The sequence below is a fragment of the Puntigrus tetrazona genome, chromosome 24 (genome assembly GCF_018831695.1).
Source record: "Puntigrus tetrazona isolate hp1 chromosome 24, ASM1883169v1, whole genome shotgun sequence".
Taxonomy (NCBI): domain Eukaryota; kingdom Metazoa; phylum Chordata; class Actinopteri; order Cypriniformes; family Cyprinidae; genus Puntigrus; species Puntigrus tetrazona.
Genome location: NC_056722.1, coordinates 15,051,481 through 15,071,015, shown reverse-complemented (window position 1 = coordinate 15,071,015; position 19,535 = coordinate 15,051,481). Strand labels below are relative to the sequence as shown.

At 37.7% G+C, this 19,535-nt stretch overlaps 2 protein-coding genes across 2 annotated transcripts in view; one reads left to right on the top strand and one right to left on the bottom strand.

Annotated features, from left to right (window-relative positions):
* Positions 1–339: 339 nt before the first annotated feature.
* Positions 340–3,125, top strand: si:dkey-12l12.1. The gene is made up of 6 exons (XM_043226575.1): positions 340–592; positions 1,882–1,908; positions 2,007–2,087; positions 2,202–2,309; positions 2,537–2,596; positions 2,673–3,125. Exons 1-6 carry the CDS (start codon positions 476–478, stop codon positions 2,742–2,744), a joined length of 465 nt encoding a protein of 154 aa, XP_043082510.1. The 5' UTR covers positions 340–475; the 3' UTR covers positions 2,745–3,125.
* A 631-nt stretch (positions 3,126–3,756) lies between these two features.
* Positions 3,757–19,535, bottom strand: part of LOC122329911 (acyl-CoA dehydrogenase family member 11-like) — a 42,409-nt gene continuing 26,630 nt past the window's right edge. Inside the window, exons 14-20 of the mRNA XM_043226578.1 lie at positions 18,081–18,153; positions 13,624–13,709; positions 13,252–13,323; positions 12,778–12,932; positions 12,321–12,437; positions 10,241–10,350; positions 3,757–4,279 (exon numbers count right to left, since the gene is read on the bottom strand). Coding sequence (XP_043082513.1) covers positions 4,165–4,279; positions 10,241–10,350; positions 12,321–12,437; positions 12,778–12,932; positions 13,252–13,323; positions 13,624–13,709; positions 18,081–18,153 — 728 coding nt within the window. The 3' untranslated portion in view covers positions 3,757–4,164. The remainder of the gene's footprint in view (positions 4,280–10,240; positions 10,351–12,320; positions 12,438–12,777; positions 12,933–13,251; positions 13,324–13,623; positions 13,710–18,080; positions 18,154–19,535) is intronic.

Here is a 19,535-nt window from a genome sequence, read left to right as displayed (position 1 = left end):
AGAGGCTGGAATGTGATTATTATGTGACCACAGCAGGAGGATTTTTTCTAACAACCCCACAAATTCCTCTGTCATCTCTTTAGAAAAGTTTGGAGAAAAATTGCAGCAAAGTTTCTCTGCATTTTGGTCTAGAACCATTGTAACTTATATTGTAATTTATGTAACTGTTATTTTTGCTAAATAGAATGTCTGATACAATGTGTATATGTCCTCTAAGACATATATTTTTATTTATTCTGATTGCAAGCTTTCAGATTTTTTGTTTGCTTGAGTATGCCTGTGGTTTCCCTGCTATGTGGACTAAGGCGGATATGTGTGTGTACGTGTATGTGTGTTTGTGGTTGGCATCGTCTCTTCTCTCTCATCTGGTCTGCATTACGAGGGAGTATAAAACTACTGCACCGAGAGAGAGAGCTCCACAGAGCTGACAGCCTCTTAACAGACTAACCCCATACGCTAACACACTCGTGCAGCTATGGCCATGGTACTGTGGGTCTTTTTGCTCTGTCTGCAGGGATGTCTGCTCACACATGCTCTGGACTGCATGGGCAGGAGTGTGGACTGTGTCAACACACAGGTTACAGAAGTCAAGGTAAGCACTGAAGCTTCTGGTTTCTGATCTTTCATGATTGAGGATTGTTATACACTCCATTTGAGATGTAAAAACATTGTGACATGCTTGAAGTATATTTTTAACCTTAGCTACAATCTTTGTACTTGTACAGCTGTTTAGGCTTTGTGCACTTTTTGTGTAATTACACATTTATAAAAAAATCTATAATACAAACTGACAGTACATTTATGCAATATATCAAAATAAAACTGTGTACAAGACAATCAGAGAAATCACTGAATTCACTATAAGAAACAAGACTCAATTTGTAGTTTGTGGTCTACACAGGACTACAGTAAAAGCCCTGGAATGCTAAACCACAAGTTTCCATTCCAGCTGGGTTTTGCGTCACAATGGCAAAGCAATAGAATAGGACAATTATCCTTGCCATAAGGCATAATGTATGTGTATTTTTAGACATTAAAGGAGGTAGTAAAGACACTAACCAGATGTGTTTGAGGAGTCCGAACCGCAGAGACAGATGTCATTCCACTCTGTGCTACTGTGGAGTCTGAAGAGCTGACTCAATAGTCTGTCAACTTAAAATATACTGAAAGGAACACACAACTCCAACTTTCCGTGGAATTTCAATGTGCCAAGACGCTATTTGACTTTCCACTTACTAAGTTTCCCATAACCTCCATCTCATGTTCAGAGTTAACATATAGATGTGAATACACACACCTGTATGCGAACTATAACACAAATTAAAAATGTACTTTCTAAGGTTTTCTGAAATAGAAATTTGCTAAACTCATAAAGACGTGGCTGGTTAAAAAAGCAGACAGTAACCATGAACCCTGTGTTTTTTTTATGAAATTTGATTTAAATTAAAATAATTTTTATATAGTATTAAATTAATAAAAACCAAATGTTTGTAAATTATGAACAAAAGCAATTATTTAAGGAAACTAAATGGTGTCTCCACCAAAAGATATTTATTAATATACAACGGTACAAATGCTCAGACTTTTTAGAGTGGAAAATTATTAGAGCTTTAATCAATATTACTTTGGTAAATCGTAGACTCAAAATTAAGCACACGACACAGCTCACTGTCAATTATTTTCTGAACAAATAATCTCCAAATTTAACTAACTCGTTTACTTGCTTATTTAGTTGATTTATTTTCTTGATTTACTTACAGTAATATACCTATTGTGGAGGCTAGATCACTTCAGCTCTATTTTGAAATTAGTTTAAATGAATAAATTGTTGTTAAATTACATATCCCAATAATAATCCTTTTTTTAAATGTACTTTCATAGGTTAAAGATGAGCAATTATCTTTTCTGGTGAGTCACTGTCCTTTTGATCAATTAAATTTGCTGAATTAAAGTATAAATTATTTTAAAAACAGTACAACTGCCAACATCTATTTCTCTCTTTTCAGACGAGGATTAGAAGACAAGCTCAACTTACTCAGCGGCCTGGATCTTATTCAGTCAAAGGATCTCCTAACACACTCATCCAGGTTAGAGAATGCATTTATGTAACATATTAACACTTTTATACACTGGACAAAAACTGAAAAATAAAAAATAAAAAAATAAACAAAAGCTCACATGTTTTCTGTTCTGTGCTTTAGACTGACAGATCGAGGCGACATTTGAATGCTAGTAAAAAAAAGCCTGTAAGATCTCGCATTGGCTCGTACTCACTTCTTACCCATAACCACGCAGCCAACCCACTGCAGGTGTGTATCCACAATCACAATATCATCAACACAAAAAAAATCTAAGTAATAATATGCACAAACTAGACTTGAAAGGCCATTAATAGTGCAATTTTTATGGTTATTTGGATTAAAAAGCACACCATGGTATTACTTTCTAATACCACAGTACTATCTTGCTGCTACAGTAAAGTATGTTTTCAAAAAGGCATAAAAATAAAATAAGAAAATATGTATCTCAATAACAGGTCGTAAGTGTTCATAGGAACTTTGAGGGTGTGTCCCATCCCAAAGTGGCTGCATTAAAGGTGAGTTCTCTTAAACATTTCTGTTTCTGACAATTTAGTGTTAAATGTTGGAACTACAGCTCTATTTCTATTTTAGTCTGTGAAGAAGAGATCCAGAAGAAGTGTACCCAAGAGAAAGAAGAACGCAAGGAATAACACATGCTCATGAGAGATTCTTTGAAGCACTTAAGCTGTACTTCCTGTTAACGCTCTAGCTCATTTACTAATTCTGTGAGATCACACAGATTCTGTGACAACATGATCACAATTAATGACAATAATTGGACAGTCCCACACTTAAATATCTAAAATAAATGACTTAAATATAAACATATATACACCATACTAAGCTTTCAAATCTGCATAATTCTCATTTAGAAGTAAAATAATTAACTTTTGCTAATATGATTCTAAGCAATGTTATACTAAGTTATATAAGTCTTTATACACTGCTTGAACAAATATATAAAAAATGTTTTGTGGATTTTTTATTAAATAAACTTTAATTTGAATGGTCTGAACTACTTCACATTAAACAGATGAAATGAAATAGCATATTGCATATTGCACATGCTGGAAAGCACTTTCTAAATCTGGCAAGCTCAAATTTGATTGGCTGGTGTTTAAAGAGTCAGGTTGCACAGATTTTTTTATCAGTCCACCAGGAAACAAATCTCAGTGCAAAGTGGAGCACACTTGTCTGGCTGTGCAAGACCAGTCTCAATATGCTTGCAGACTGCCAAAGAACTTTGGCACAGAGATCGGTGATGACCAATTAGAGAGGAAACACTCAGACTTTGTCTATAGCTACAGAAAGCCCATTGTTGTCTGTGTGTGCATGTGTCTAAGAAACCAAAATCCCAGCCCACCTGTGCACAGAGTCGTTCCAGTTTTGAAGAAGGGACTGACAAAATGCACTGGCCCAATACTTATAACACACACAGAGAGACACATGAGTGATTTTATAAACACCAGATTTTAGTAAGTCTAAACAAGACGAGATGATGTGGAGTGGAAATTCTGGGTGAAAGCCATGATATGGAGACACTCTTAGAGAGCTGGAACATTTCAGCACACACATTTTTCACACCTGTCTGCTTAAGTCTGACAAATACTGAAATTGCACATGTGTGAGAAAGGAAGAGAAAAATTACTTTAAAAAAAAGAAACACACAATAATATTACTATGAACTGTGCTCTTTAATGTACTGTATTCTCATTTAGAAAACAGGTACATTCTGTTACAGAAATTTACAAAGATTAATATTAGATCTACAATAAAGTTAATTTGTGTTTAATTTAATTTATGTAGGCACTGGTGATAACATACAGTCAGTCAATTACGCATATGCCTTATTTTTTATATATTTTCTTTCAATTTTTTACATACTTGTGATATCCTTGTGAATAATGTGTTTCTCATTATTCATTTTAGATTAGCAGCTGGAATTCTCTGAGTATGATTAATCGCTTATTTCTGTTTCTTTCACTAGGTCATCTGAGATGAGCTGTTTCTCTAAGACAGACAGAGAACCGGACATTTTCAGGAAATAATTGGAAAATTATGCGTCTGGCTGATTTGAGGTGAATCAGAGTTTAGCTTGGGCCCGTCTCTTTTGGTCTCTGAGCTCTAGGAGAGCAATGGAGGACAAATGAACCTCATCAGGTCCGTCAGCTATGCGTAGTGTCCGTGCATAACCATACCTATATGAACATATAACCAAAGAAAAATGTTTTAATATGTCATCACAGCACTAATAAATAAGAAATTCTCAAAATGTCAAATATCATATAGATGCAAATGTTTGTTCATGGCATTAAAAAATATAAAACATAGTAATAATAAAATAAATACATGACAATAAAAATAATAATATTTTGAATTATTATACAGCAAATTTATAATAATATGATTTACTATTAACAACTCATTATTACTGATATTACACTATCAAAAAGAATTAGACAATGAAAAAGAAACCTCATTATTATTAATATCATTATTATCATTATATTATTAATTTGTGCTTTGATGCAATCTGTGTTGTTAAAAGCGCTATATAAATAAAAATGATTGATTGATTGATCAATAATAATTTTACTACTAGTTACTGCTATTATTTGTCAATACTAGTATATTACGACTAGTTCTTAATACTGTATATTCATACACCATGCCACTTAAATGGTGGAGTGTGTGTGTGTATATTGTCATGGGATGAAAAATCACACGACAAGGAGAGCTCAAAATCAAAGCCACATAGGGTGGTTTGATTACAATAAGAGAAATATTGAAGAGTGAAAAGTCGAGTGGTGAGTCCCACTCTGTGGTGAGTCCCACACTCTGGTGCATTGGGTCCATGGGGATGCTCCTGTGGAGGCTGATCGGTCACATGCTGCTATCTGGCGGAGTATAGAAGAGACAACATTAGTTCCTTCTCTCACAGAGTCAATGCACAACTTCTGGTATGCCACGTGTGGCTTTATAGCTGGACCGGAATAAGCTGCAGGTGTGACCGATCAGCCGATGATGGGTGCAGCCAGGTGCACAGTGTTTGTTACCAGGATGACACTGATTTTCTCTTGGGCCGCAGTGAGTACAGTCCTCCGGGGGACCGAAAGCACCCTGCGGCGGGGTTCCAGGTGGTCTTCCCAGGTCTCTGAATGTACGAAAATGTTGTTGAGGTGTGCAGCTGCGTATGCATGGTGGGGTGGCAGGATGATGTCCATCATACTCTGGAAAGTGGCCGGCGCCCCATGGAGGCCAAAGGGAAGGGTTCAGTACTGCCAGTAACCACTAGGGGTGGAGAAGGCAGTTTTTGGCTTTGCGGATCCTGAAAGAGGCACCTGCCAGTAACCTTGGTGAGGTCCAGAGTGGCGATGTACTTGGCCCTTTCCAGTCGGTCCAACAGTTTGTCGACCCGGGGCATGGGGTACCCATCGAAGGGGAGAACACATCGGAGAACTGACTGATCAGTTGATCGGTTCCCCCTTCAGGGCAGCCCAGAGGTGTGGGTTAATATCCACAACCACAGGATTGGAGGTAGCAAGGGCAGCGAGCTGGTCACCAGTCCCAACCCATTTCTTGAGCAGGTTGATGTGGTATAGTTGGTCAGCCCTCCACCGTCCGGGCTGATGTAACTAGTAGGTGACTGGCCCAACCCTCTCCAGTGCCATATAGGGGCCCTGCCAGGAGGCCAGGAATTTGCAGGCAGCGATGGGGACGAGGACCATGACTCAGTCTCCCGGTCTGAACTCCCATGGTTCGGCTGCCCTGTTGTAGTGGCACTGTTGTGCTTGCTGGGTTTTGCTGAGGTGTTTCTAGACTCATGGCCCGGTTGATCCTCTCCCTCATATCCCTCACATGCTCAACTGGGGTGAAGCCAGTTGAGGCCTGGGAGACTTCTCAGATCCAGAACAACACGTAGGACAGAATGAGGTCCCAGCCACAGCTGTCTTCTGCGGCCATCTGTTTCAGCATCTGATTTTGAATTAAATCATTAAATTATTTTAAATCATTCGACCAGGCCGCGTGTCTGGGGTTGGTAGACGGTGGTCCTCAACTGCCTCACTCCCAGGAGCCTGCAGAAGTCAACCATTAGCTGGTACATGAAGGGGGTAACCTAATCAGTCAGAACCTCGGCTGAATAGCAGGAACAGTTCTTTGGCGATGACTTTTGCTGTGGCTTTCCGAAGTGGAACTGCTTCTGATTACAGCGTGGCGTAGTTGACAACCACCAGGATGTGTTCATGTCCCTGTGCAGACTTCGCCAGCAGCACCTCGATGATGGGTAGCGGTATTGGCAGGTCGGACAGGCTTGGCAGAAGTACTTTCCGTTGGACATGGGATGAGTATGTGCCAGCTCCAGAACGGTCTCCATCTTCATACGGGACATGACGAGCAGTTGTTTTTCCTCCCCCCTTTGCTGAGCGACACAGTAGAGCAGGCCATTGTTGATAATGAAATGCGGGAGAGGATGGAGCCCAGGTTAAACGTCCTTCCCCTCAATGACCTGTACTTTCAGCCGGTCATCCTCCCTCTGAGCAAATGAGCCCCCTCCTGTAACCTGCTGAAACACATTGAGAAAGGGGTTAGGGAGGGGGACTCATCTTCTCTCCCGCTGTCGATGGCCATTAAAGCAGGGCTCTTGGGCTGACCTCTGTCTTTGGCGGCTCCCTCTGGGGCTGGCAGGCTGGGTGATGGCAGCTAGCAGGCGGTCAAACCCTGGCCAGTCTCTCCCAATCAGAACAGGGACTGGCAGGTCCTTCAGAATCCCAACTTCGATGGGCCAGGTGCCAGGCACAGCCAAAATGGTAACTTTGCGGGCCGGAACTTGTGGCATGTGTCCCTGTGTACTTACCGATCGGTAAGTAGGTCTTCATATGGGACAGCATGTCGCTCGTGGACCACCCTCTGGGGAAAGGGCAGCGCTTTTTAGCCCACATCTGCCAGCCCAACGGCCTCAACCAGTTCCAAGGTGGTGGTGGGATTTGTACAGCCTGCCGATGGGTTTGGGGTAGGGCCCGGAGAAAGCGATCAACCCTCTTTATGTCCCCATATGTGTCCGCTGCGTTTGCGCGCTGGGCTTCACCTGTCAGGAGCGGGGCCAAGACCTGTGCCCAGTCATCAGGGTGCCAACCTTTGGCAGTCACAGTGGTTTCGAACATTTTGAGATAGGATTCGAGGTAATCGTGAGCAGTCATCTTGGGCAGAAGTTTCGTGGCCAGGGCGCGGGCGTCTGGCTGTGGAGCGCATTGAGCGGCAACAGTCCTGCTCGGTCTTACCTTGACGGCTGGCGATTTGATCAACAATCTGCTGCTGGCGGAGGATGACCTCGCTGAGCAGCTGAAGGGCTTCCTCCATGGGGTGGGAGAAGCGCTTCACCTAGATAAAGTCCAGAAAATATCGAAAAAAAAAAAAAAAAAAAAACGATGAAAGGAAATCACTTGTCGGTGATTCTTAACGCATCTCCACCAGTGTCACGGGGTGAAGTATCACACGACAAGGAGAGCTCAAACTAAGTGAAATATTGAATGGTGATAAGTCGATGCTCAACTTCTGGTATGCCACATGTGGCTTTATAGCTAGGCCGGGATAATCAGCTGGTGATGGGTGCAGCCAAGGTGACGCTGATTGTCTCTTGGGATATATATATATGATATATATATATATATATATATATATATATATATATATATATATATATATATATATTTTTTTTACACACACACACACACACACACACACACACACAAATACACACATACACAGGTGCATCTCATTTCACAGGTGCATCTCATCTTCATTTCAGTAGTTAAATCTCAAATTGTGAAACTTCTTTATTAAATAAATTCTGTGCACATAGACTAAAGTAGTTTAAGTCTTTGGTTCCTTTAATTCTGATGATGTTGGCTCACATTTAACAAAAAACACCAATTTACTATCTCAGAAAATTGCCATATCAGCTAATTAACTCAAAACACCTGCAATAGTTTCCTGAGCCTTCAAAACGGTCTCTCAGTTTGGTCCACTAGTACACACAATCATGGGAAAGACTGCTGATCTGACAGTTGTCCAAAAGAAATTCATTGACACCCTTCATAAGGAGAGTAAGCCACAAACATTCATTACCAAAGAAGCTGGCTGTTCACAGAGTGCTATATCCAAGCATGTAAACAGAAAGTTGAGTGAAAGGAAAAGTGTGGAAGAAAAAGGATGCACAACCAACTGAGAGAACTACAGCCTTATGAGAATTGTCAATCAAAATTGAAAATTTAAGTGAACTTCACATGGACTGACACTGGGGTTGTGGCATCAGGAGCCACCACATACAGACGTGTCAAGAAATTTAGCTACCGTTGTCATATTCCTCTTGTTAAGCCACCCTGAACTACAGACAAATGTCAGAGGCCTATTATCTGGGCTAAGGAGAAGAACTGTACTGTAGCTCAGTGGTCCAAAGTCCTCTTTTCAGACAAGAGAAAGATGTTTCCATCTTAAAAATATATCTAAATTACGACCTATGCTTTCAATCTCTAATGCAGAAATATTAATTCATGCGTTTATGACCTCAAGGTTAGATTATTGCAATGCTTTATTGGGTGGTTGTTCTGCACGCTTAATAAACAAACTTCAGCTAGTCCAAAACGCAGCAGCCAGAGTCCTTACTAGAACTAGGAAGTATGATCACATTAGCCCGGTTCTGTCAACACTGCACTGGCTCCCTATCAAACATCGAATAGATTTTAAAATCTTATTAATTACCTATAAAGCCATGAATGGTTTAGCTCCTCAATACTTGAGCGAGCTCTTATCACATTATAGTCCTGCACGTCCGCTGCGTTCTCAAAACTCTGGCCATTTGATAATACCTAGAATATCAAAATCAACTCATGGCGGCAGATCATTTTCCTATCTAGCACCTAAACTCTGGAACAATCTCCTAACTCTGTTCGGGAAGCAGACACACTCTGCCAGTTTAAATCTAGATTAAAGACACATCTTTTTTACTTAGCCTACACATAACACACCAACACGCCTTTTATTATTGAAATCCGTTAAAGGATTTTTAGGCTGCATTACTTAGATTTGCTGGAACAGGGAACACTACTCCTACAATACGATGTACTTGTGACATCGTAAAAAGAATGGCATCTACGCTAATATTAGTCCTGTCTCTTTCTCAATCTGTTTTCAGTTGTATCCAGACTAGATGGTGGATCAGCACCCAGAGATTATGTTCATCAGAGACCAGAACACCTAGATGCGCCCCGTGGACCAATCACCAGATCCTGATGCACACACACACACACACACTAAGTCATTTACACTACCTGACACAGCAGCGTTTAAAATTGAACTGGAAGTTAAGTGCTGGGCGTCCGGTCAGAGGAGAACTGACCCCAACTGAGTCTGGTTTCTCCCAAGGTATTTTTTTTCTCCATTCTGTATGCATGGGGTTTTGTTTCCATGCCGCTGTCGCCTCTGGCTTGCTTGGTTGGGGACACTTAACTTCTAGTGACTATCGTTGAATTGACTACAGAGAGCGTCTCTGCATTTAATAAGAAATTGGTCACTCTCGTCATTATACATCCCTGTCATTATACTGTACAGTGCTTTGATGCAACCTGTGTTGTTAAAAGCGCTATATAAATAAAAATGATTGATTGATTGATTGACAAGAGCAGTACACTTCAAGCTGTAAGGTCAAGATCATCAATCAAAGTCCTTGAGTCTGGATGGAAGGATGGAGAAGCTCATAGCCCAAATTGCTTGAAGCCCAATGTTAAGTTTCCACAGTTTGTGATGATTTGGGGTGAATGTCATCAGCTAGTGTTGGTTCATTGTATTTTTTGAAAACCAACGTCACTGCACCAATTTACCAAGACATTTTGGAAATGTTTAACATGTTTACAGTATTTTTTCACACCTGCCTAAAACTTGTGCACATATATTGTGTGTGTGTGTGTGTATATATATATATATATATATATATATATATATATATATATATATATATATATATATATATATATATATACACACACACATACATACACACACACACACAAACACACACCCACACACACATATATATACACATACAAGCATTGCTTTTTGTATAATGTAAACAAGATAATAAACTAAAAATATGGTTCGCTCACATTTCTGCTAGTGGGAAGTCATCAGACACTCCGGCACCCCCATAAACCTGAATGGCACAGTCCACCACCTTACTCGCCATCCTGCCTGCTACCACCTTTATCATAGCAATCTAATAAAGAAAAAAAATATTTAGACAAGATCAAGATGTTCAGTAAACGTGGGTGGCAGATTTGTGTGCAGGTTTGTTTTGGTTATGTCATTCATTTGAGAGAGATTTAATGAAAAAGTGCCACACCTTGATCTTACAGGCATAGACATCCCCACAGGCAATACAATTATGGTATAAGATTATATTACTAAGTTATTTCACAGAATTATAGATTTGTGTGGATCTGGTATGCATCCAACATAACATTTAATTTTAAATATACAGACACAAGAAGATAAATATGAAATTTTCAATCATGTTTGCCCATCTGCTGGAGAACTGGGCCTCATTACAAACTAATTTTCTGCAAATGTGTACTGTATAATGTACATATGATTCAGAAACAGGTCTAACACAGTGCGTATGTATACACTTTTAAAACCTCCTCAGCAGGAGAAGGGCTTAAGGTGTGTGGCTTTTCTCCAAACCCACAATATGAAGCAAACACAAGGTGTTGGTTCAGCAATGAAGAAACAGCAGGGAGGATAACATTAACAGAATTGCTGCAAGAATCTGATTCCTCCATTTTTTGGTTGAAATATGATTCTGTGTTACCATGACTACAGCCAGCAGGATATGGAACCATGCTATTCAGGCTGACTCTAGGGAATTGCATTGTGGGTAAAAGGCCCCTAACACAGCTGGAATGGACTTCAGGGCTAGGAGGAGGAATTTGAAAAAGGCATGTTTGTTGATTAATGAACAAGAATCACCATGACATTTTCATTATTACAGTAAATAAAGATGTTTACAGACCCAATTACATTTTTTACTTAGTGTTATTATATTTCCTACTGAAACAGTAGTGTGTGTGTGTGTTTTAAATATATAGTTATAATTATTTATATTAAATATATTAAATATATTATATATTAAATATATAGCCAAATAGTTACATTAAGACCAGGCCATGACGAAAGTTAAAGTGAATGCACTGGTTTAAGTAGGATATTCCTAAATGTAATAATACAATGCAGTCTATGTGTGATAGATGTTTTTGTTTTTGCCTCTAAAGAGACATAAGTATAATAGCTTTTAAAATGTACTATAAATTAGCCAGCTTTTTATAGGAACACCAGGGCTTGTTATAATTTTTTTGCTCTGTGCTCTGTTAATTTGGTCAACTTTCAGGACTGGTCTTTAACTGATCTTTATGCATAAGCATGTAGCTCCTAAAGTGACAAGGTGATGGGAATAAATTAAATATGAGGAACATTTATTGTATGTTGTATTTTTCATAACAAAACTAATAAATGTTTTACCATTCTTGGAATTGGAACAAGAATAACAATGTCTGAAGGGAAAAAAAAACTTAAGGGCCTTCCAAAATGATCTCTCTCAAAATGTATTAATCTCATAGATAATCTCCAAGAAAGCCGTTGTGCAGACTTGCTATTTTATTATTTTTTTCCAATTACTATCTTATGGACACATAGAATTTAAAAGCTCTAAAAACAATATTTTAATCTGTTGAAAGATCCCTTTGCATTCCTTTTCACTCCTGGACCCCTGGTTTAAAGCCCTCACAGTAACATTAAGAAAGTGTTTTTTAAAGTATGGGGCATGGCCACTAGAGGAGTTTCTACTGCTCTCTCGGAGTTGGACATGTCCCATGTGAACATATCACTCTCACAGACACATCTGTTGACGCAAAGTGACAGAAAGAGAGGAGATGAGTTCTGAGATGAACTGTCTATTTGGTATGTGTGTGTACATATGTAGGCGGTCAGTCTGTGAAAGTTGATTTCTTAACTTCTTCGATCATTTATGTGTCAGTTCATGCATTGGGCAGGAATGAATGAGATCTTTAACAGAGACAGGCAGACAGACAGAAGGGGGTGAGTAAGATAGACAGACATTTGATGTGTCAAGACTTATTTTACCTGCAATTCAAAAAAAACAAAAAACAAATAAGAATAGCAATATTTTACCTCTTTCCTTGCAGCCTTGTTGCCCTGTGTGTCCAGTGTGTGAGCAGCCTGTAGTGTTAACAAACGTGACTGTGAAATGGCGATTCGACACTCCGCTATCCAATGAGCTACCACCTCCTACAATGCAACAATGCAATGCAACCTGCATTATTACACGCAAGCAACAACAAACGGACTATATTGCATACCTTAAACCAGAACTACAGGACTGATGCAATAGGTACAAATGAAACCAGTTGCAATGAAATGTTCTTCCACTGGGTGCCAGTAATGCGTTGTTTGCACTGAGATAAAACCAACCAGACAACAGAGCGGATGTCAGAAGATTTCTCAGGCAATTTTTATTGGCCTGGCTTTTCTAATGATAACAACGGGTTGTACACCATAAAAAAATGTGCCTTCATAAAAAACAGATCCAAGGTTGCACATAACAAACATAAATTGTATGTCTACATACGTGTTGGTAAAGACTCTTTCCAAAAGCATATCTATGCGCTGCACGTTGACATAGCAACTCCAGGGCCCACTCTGCCAGCCCCACAGCCCTCATGCAATGATGAAGTCGACCGGGACCCAGGCGTCCCTGAGCAATCTCAAAGCCCCGCCCTTCACCTATAGCCAACCAATCAGAGAGCAAACAATTAATCTTAATAATGAATCAGTGATTTAAATGCTAATCAGGCATGAATCAGTCTGAATGTATAGTTATATATCAAGCATAAATCTCATAAATCACATAAATAAATCCCTTTGAATAAGTGTCTAAAGCACTAAAGTGGGCTCATTAGTCTGCAAAAGTAGATGAATACAACCAACCAACAAACAAAACAAACAAACAAACAAACAAACAAACAAAACACACACACACACACACACACACACACACACACACACACACACACACACACACACAATGATAAATGAATCTTACCAAGAAGAATGTTGCAAGCAGGAACCTTCACATTGTCAAAATGGATCTCAAAATGGCCGCCATGGATTGCATCTACATAGATAAACAACATTTTACTCTGTAGTAAAAGAAAGAGACCCCTAAGAGGACTCACAATAACACACAAGCCTCAATCTGAAAATGATAAAGTGGTGGAGAGAAAAGTAGAAATCAAACTTCTTCATTGAGAGAATTAAACAGAGGGTGATGAGAGAGTGTTGTGATATGGGTGTGGAGCAATAGTGACACACAAGTTAAAGCACAGACATGAAAATGGATGAGAAAAGATTGAACCTGAGGTGATGATCTGATAAGCCTTATGTAGCAAGGTAGATTGTGTTACTTAGAACTCACCGTCCTGACTGAAAACGGTGAGTGGTCTTATCTTCTTTACCCCTGGTGTGTTCAAAGGGACCAGGATCATGCTGTGCAGCCCATGCCTGAAAACCATTTACATATGTACACACACATTTACTATATTGATGAAATGTTGGTGGAAAGTCCTGTATGAACAGACAACATTTCACAGTGTTATCATTTCAATGTTGCTGCACATAGTATTTAATTAAGTGTATATTATAATGTGCATATTGTAAACTGATGATTTCTCATGTATAAAAACATGTCTCCTATGAGAGATTCTTATTATTTATTATGTTAATTTCATAAAGTTAGATTTAAATAAAGTACAACATCAGAAAAACTTCTTTTCAGTCTTTCAGTTGCCAAGGTCACTGATCACTGCGGGAAGACAGCACTGCCAAAAAACAAAAAACAAAAAAGAAGACAGGAAGTGATGATCCTGAACAAAGAAGCACTGGGGGGTGATGAAGAAGAGAAGCAGAGAGCAGGATACTCAAGAAAACAGCAAGTTTTCGCATGGTAAAGGCAACGCTATTAAATAAAACCAATCATTGTTATTAGTTCAAAAACACACATTTGTTGTGTTGGTATTTATTGTGTAAACACTCAACACACTATATATATATATATATATATATATATATATATATATATATATATATATATATATATATATATATATATATATATATGTGTGTGTGTGTGTGTGTATGTGTGTACATACAGTGCACAGCATAAATAGGTACACCCTCTGAATAACTCACTGTAATGTATTCTGTACAACATATATCTTCTCCTCTTCATGTTTCTCCACTGCTAAAGTAACTCTTAAGCATCTTAAAAGGATGCTATGTATAAACTGCTATATATATTTGTTAAAAATCTAAAAATATTTTTTATATGATTACAATTTTCGTATCAGTGCATTTCTATCATTTTATCAATAAGCCATGCAGACTTTTAGACCCCTTAACCTACCCCAAATCTAAACCTACCCATTTTAGCGAATATAAATGGATATAAAAAACAATTGATCAATATATGCAGTAAAAATAAAAATATTCGTAACTTAGCATAAAAAAATATTGTTATATAGTTGCTAATCCCACTCTTAACTCTAAACCATATAATAACTTCTGTACAGTATAAGGCAAACATGAAAGACAGATAAATAAATGCAATTACAACCATTTATTTAGCCTCGTTTGAAGTGGCAACATCTGAATACCTAACTAGCGCATCGTCAACGAGGGCTTTTGCTATTTACAGTCACTAGAATCACTGATCAGGATGGAGACTTGGCTTTGGGTCTGTTTATCGCAGCTGGAAGATTTGCATTATAGCGCACTAATAAAATTGTTTCATTTTGTATTTATGTTATCTTTTGATGTGACTGTTGTCAGTCACAGAATGTTGGAGAAAATGACTTTTGTGGTCCATGGTGAGTAGATATTAAATGACAAGTAAAGGTTAATATTAAAATCAATGCTGTGATTTCAATAATAAAGATACATTTTATGTGTAGTCAATGAGTCAGTTTTGTATGTGTAGGTGCATGCAAAAACGTAGGTATATGTTCATTTTATAGAACCACCTTTTAGGTCAAATGCATAAAAAATTTCATGAGAACACATTGGAAATACACATCTACTGAAGGATTTTTAGCTTGGCAGAATGATTATCTTTACTGTCACGCTGAAACAATTCCCAGTAATTCAGGGAATAAGGTGAGGGTAGTATCTTCCGTTTCAAGATCTGTATTCCATCACACAGTACTGTGTGTTAACTGATGACAGCTTTGATAAAGCATAACTCCCTCACACCTCCCTCCTGTAGCAACATCAGAACATTTTGGATGCTTTTGGATCTGAAATGATTGACTTGGTCAGTATGGATTACTAATAGTCTCTATTTTGTAAATACGTTTATTTTACTTTGCTACTAAGTAAAAAGTAATTGCTGAATTTGTTCAGTTTTAGAGGGGGTTTACTTTATATATTTACTATATATATTATAAAAGACAATAGCAAATCTCTTGTAACTCTGGAAAGTATTCTTGAATGGGTTGTTTAAGCACCAATTCCCATGTCTAGTGTAACAGACACAACATGCAAATTTGTTTAGAAGAAAATGTACAAATTTCGAAACAGTTGTATGCCTTTTGGGAAGTAGAGTCTTTCCACATACTGAACAAGACAGCTAACAATCTCATCTCTCTGAAACAGACTTGGCAAACGTATTTTAAATGTTGGTGGTTGTTGGATTAGCATTACTCAGGGATGGCCCCAGCCATAAGGGGTGGGATGTTGTATATTCAATTTCTAGCTAGGCTTGTTCGAGATAAATCTGCATTGGGCAGACGGAACGCTTATTGTTTTGAATCGCTCTAGTGGTATTCTATTTGAGATCGGCCTGAACATGCTGCTTCAAGTTAAGCATGTCTTCTGACTGCTATCTATTAATGAAGATGATGCACCTCTTCTGTAACATGCAAAGAAATCAGTAAATAAATTTACAACTATAGCATGTGTGCATGGGTTTGGGTTCAAATCTCTTTTCCAACAAAGAGAACATTTAATTACATGTTTTTGTTCCAAATTCATAACATCAGTCAAAGTGTTTGTAATATATTCCTTTTGTGAGTGGACTTATATTTTATATGACAGAATGGAGCAAACATATTTTTTTTGTATTCTATACAGTGATAAAGACTTTGTTAAATTAGCATTGTATTAGAAAAATAAAAACATAAAAACACCCAAAATGGCTTGAAGAACACAGATAAACCAATTAGTTGCAATGGTATGCTTATTGTCTAAGTATCTCTTCAGTCACTACTTGCCTTTAATTCAGCTATGCAATAGCATATGCCTTTGTCCATATTAAGAATTTCCTGGATCCTCCTATTATTTAAGGCTTCTATGAGTTTTTCACTTGTGAATTTACTGCGCGAGGGTGCCCTTCTAAGTTTTTCTCCTTTGAGCATTGACACCATGCAAGAAGGAACTAACGTTGTCTCACTCCTATATTCCAGTGACCGATCGGCCCACAGAGCACCCATGGACTCACTGCACCATTAAGAGACTGAGCACTGGACACCCCACTCGACACACAACTTCATTTATCTCTTTACTTTGTAATAAATCCACCCTTGGGGGCTTTAGTTTTGAGCTCTCCTTGTCGTGTGATTCTACACAGTACAAAGTAATATTTTTGGACAATGCACAAACATTTAAAAGAGCAGACCAAGAATTGAAAGAACTGTTCTTTAAAATCTCTTTGCTTACACATTTCTTTTCATCAAGGTTTATGACTTATTTTGGAGCATGCTACTTGGTGTGGAGGAATTTGGGAGATGCTTATTAGAAAAAAAAAGTCCCAAAAAAGACGTGGAAGTGGTTATGAATTCTAGACCACTTTCATGTATACATAAAGACACAGTCCCAACCTTTATATTTCTTGTTAGGAAAAAGACTAACCTGTCTAACCTCTCTACCACCCAAAATGGTCTTAGAATCTACTTCCTCAAATTTGACCGAAAAGCATGCTTGTATACAGAAGTACTGCACTTCTGTACAGTGCAGAGCTTACTAACTAACTTTTGGCAAGTTGGCAAGAACGCTAAAAATAGTAAAAATGTAGTAAATTCAGGAAAAAAATGGCCTGGTGCACTCATGTAATATGCATACTTCATCAGGCAGTGAGTTAAGATGACCTGTGCAATTTATATATCCTTTGGAGATGGGCATTGATGAGCCTAGTTCTTCGGGTGGGAGGACACTGTAAATAAATAAATTATTATTCTTTTTCCTGAATAAAAGTACATATTAAGTGTGCAGATAACCTTTTTTTTTTTTTTTTTTTGCCATGTCACATCCTCTCGTCACTATGTTTCATCTTTTTCTTAAATAAACAAACTATGACACCAAATTATTCATAGAAATTCCACTCACAAGTTAATTTATTGACAAATTAATCATCATTTTAAGTGGAACTCTTACTCCTTAATAATGACAAATTTCCCATGCATTAAGATGCAAAATTCAGCCTGCACTATTCTGCACGCTCTGGAAGAGTTTAAGGTTTATATCCACTTACTGTTTATTTGGCAACATAAAAACGCTAATATTAATCTGAGAGTAGTAAAGTTCTAATAAGCTCTGCAGTAAAATGTAATTAAACTCTATTGTGGCATGTCAAAGCTCAGCTGTACTAACTTGTTTATCAGCTTAGCGAAATAATTCAGGCAATGTAGATCCAGGGTTGAAGGCCATACAAAAGGTGTGTGTGGGTGTGCATGTGAGTGAGTGAAATAGAGAAAGAGAGAGAGAGATTGCAAAAGATCTGACAGTGATCAATAATTTCAAATATAACTTTTGTGACAGTATTCAAATTTAACCTGGTTATGCTGATAAATGTTTTTTGAGTGCATATCAAAAATCCAGTACCTGTCATTATTTGAGTGCATTGACTTGCTCCTGCACATGACTATGGCGATTTCACACTTCGGGTTACCAGCTCCTGGAAAAGAAAGAAAAATCAATCACTTTTATTTGTACAGTGCTTTTAACAATACAGATTGCGTCAAAGCACTGAACAGTATTAAATAGGAGAGTAGAGTTATAGTAATGTATAATGACAGGATTAAACACCTTTTTTTTTTTATTAAATGCAGAAATGAAGTTCCCCCCATATATATATATATATATATATATATATATATATATATATATATATATATATATATATAGGTTGATAGGTTGATAGATAGAAAAAAAGAAGATAGATGCAGAATTTTTGTCTGAGGTTTGGGGTAAGGGGATAAAAATACAGGACAGATATACAGTATAAATATCATTACACCAATGTAATGTTTCCTTGAAGCCAGAAGAATATGTGATTTTCCACAGAGCTCCACTAGATACTCTCTGATAGTTAAATGTCATATTTCAAGAATACATTAAGAAAAAGGGGTGGTTTTAATGTAATCATTGATGTTACCAAAGTTTCTACATGGAAATAACAATCATTTATCATTTTGACTCAATATTTTGACGCAATCAGCATATGCTCTTCTGTTCCGGTTGTGACACACAGATGCGCTGAGGGCATCTATTTACACTTTAACACTAACAGCAAATCTGTGTGTCACGACTGCATATGAAGAGCATATGCAATGGATTCTCTCCTAAAGTGTTATGGGGTATTCATACTTTTCTAGACCTGGGCAGTGTTATTTACAGTACTTGGCAATTAATGGAACAGTCACAAGCCTCCCGGTTTTCATCTAAAATGTCTTTAGTTGTGATTTGAGGACAATCAAAGCTTTTACGGGTTTGTAACAACATGGGGTTAAGTGATTAATTACAAAAGTTTTTGAGGTGGAGTATCCCTTTAAGTGTTGAGAGGTCTCCTCTAGAGGGAGCTCTTTCTCAAACTATCATGGCTTTTGCACATGCATTGCTTAGTGTAGTTTTTATTGTACATGTACTACAGTTTCTTCACAAGCAATGCTCAAAGCCCTTTTAACGAAAAATTATTCACAGACCACCATCACATACATATATATATATATATATATATATATATATATATATATATATATATATATATATATATATATATATATATACACACACACATATATATATATGATGGTGGTCTGTGAATAATTTTCACATATATATATATATATATATATATATATATATATATATATATATATATATATATATATATATATATAAAATGTCTCATAGCTGTAATAATTTACAGCAAAGTGAATCATGCACAGGTCTGGAGTCAATCTGTATTTCAAGGGACAGACGGGTGTGTCCCATAATCATTCTTGTTTATTGTCCAGTATTCTGCAAAGGACATATGTACATGATACAGCCCAGATC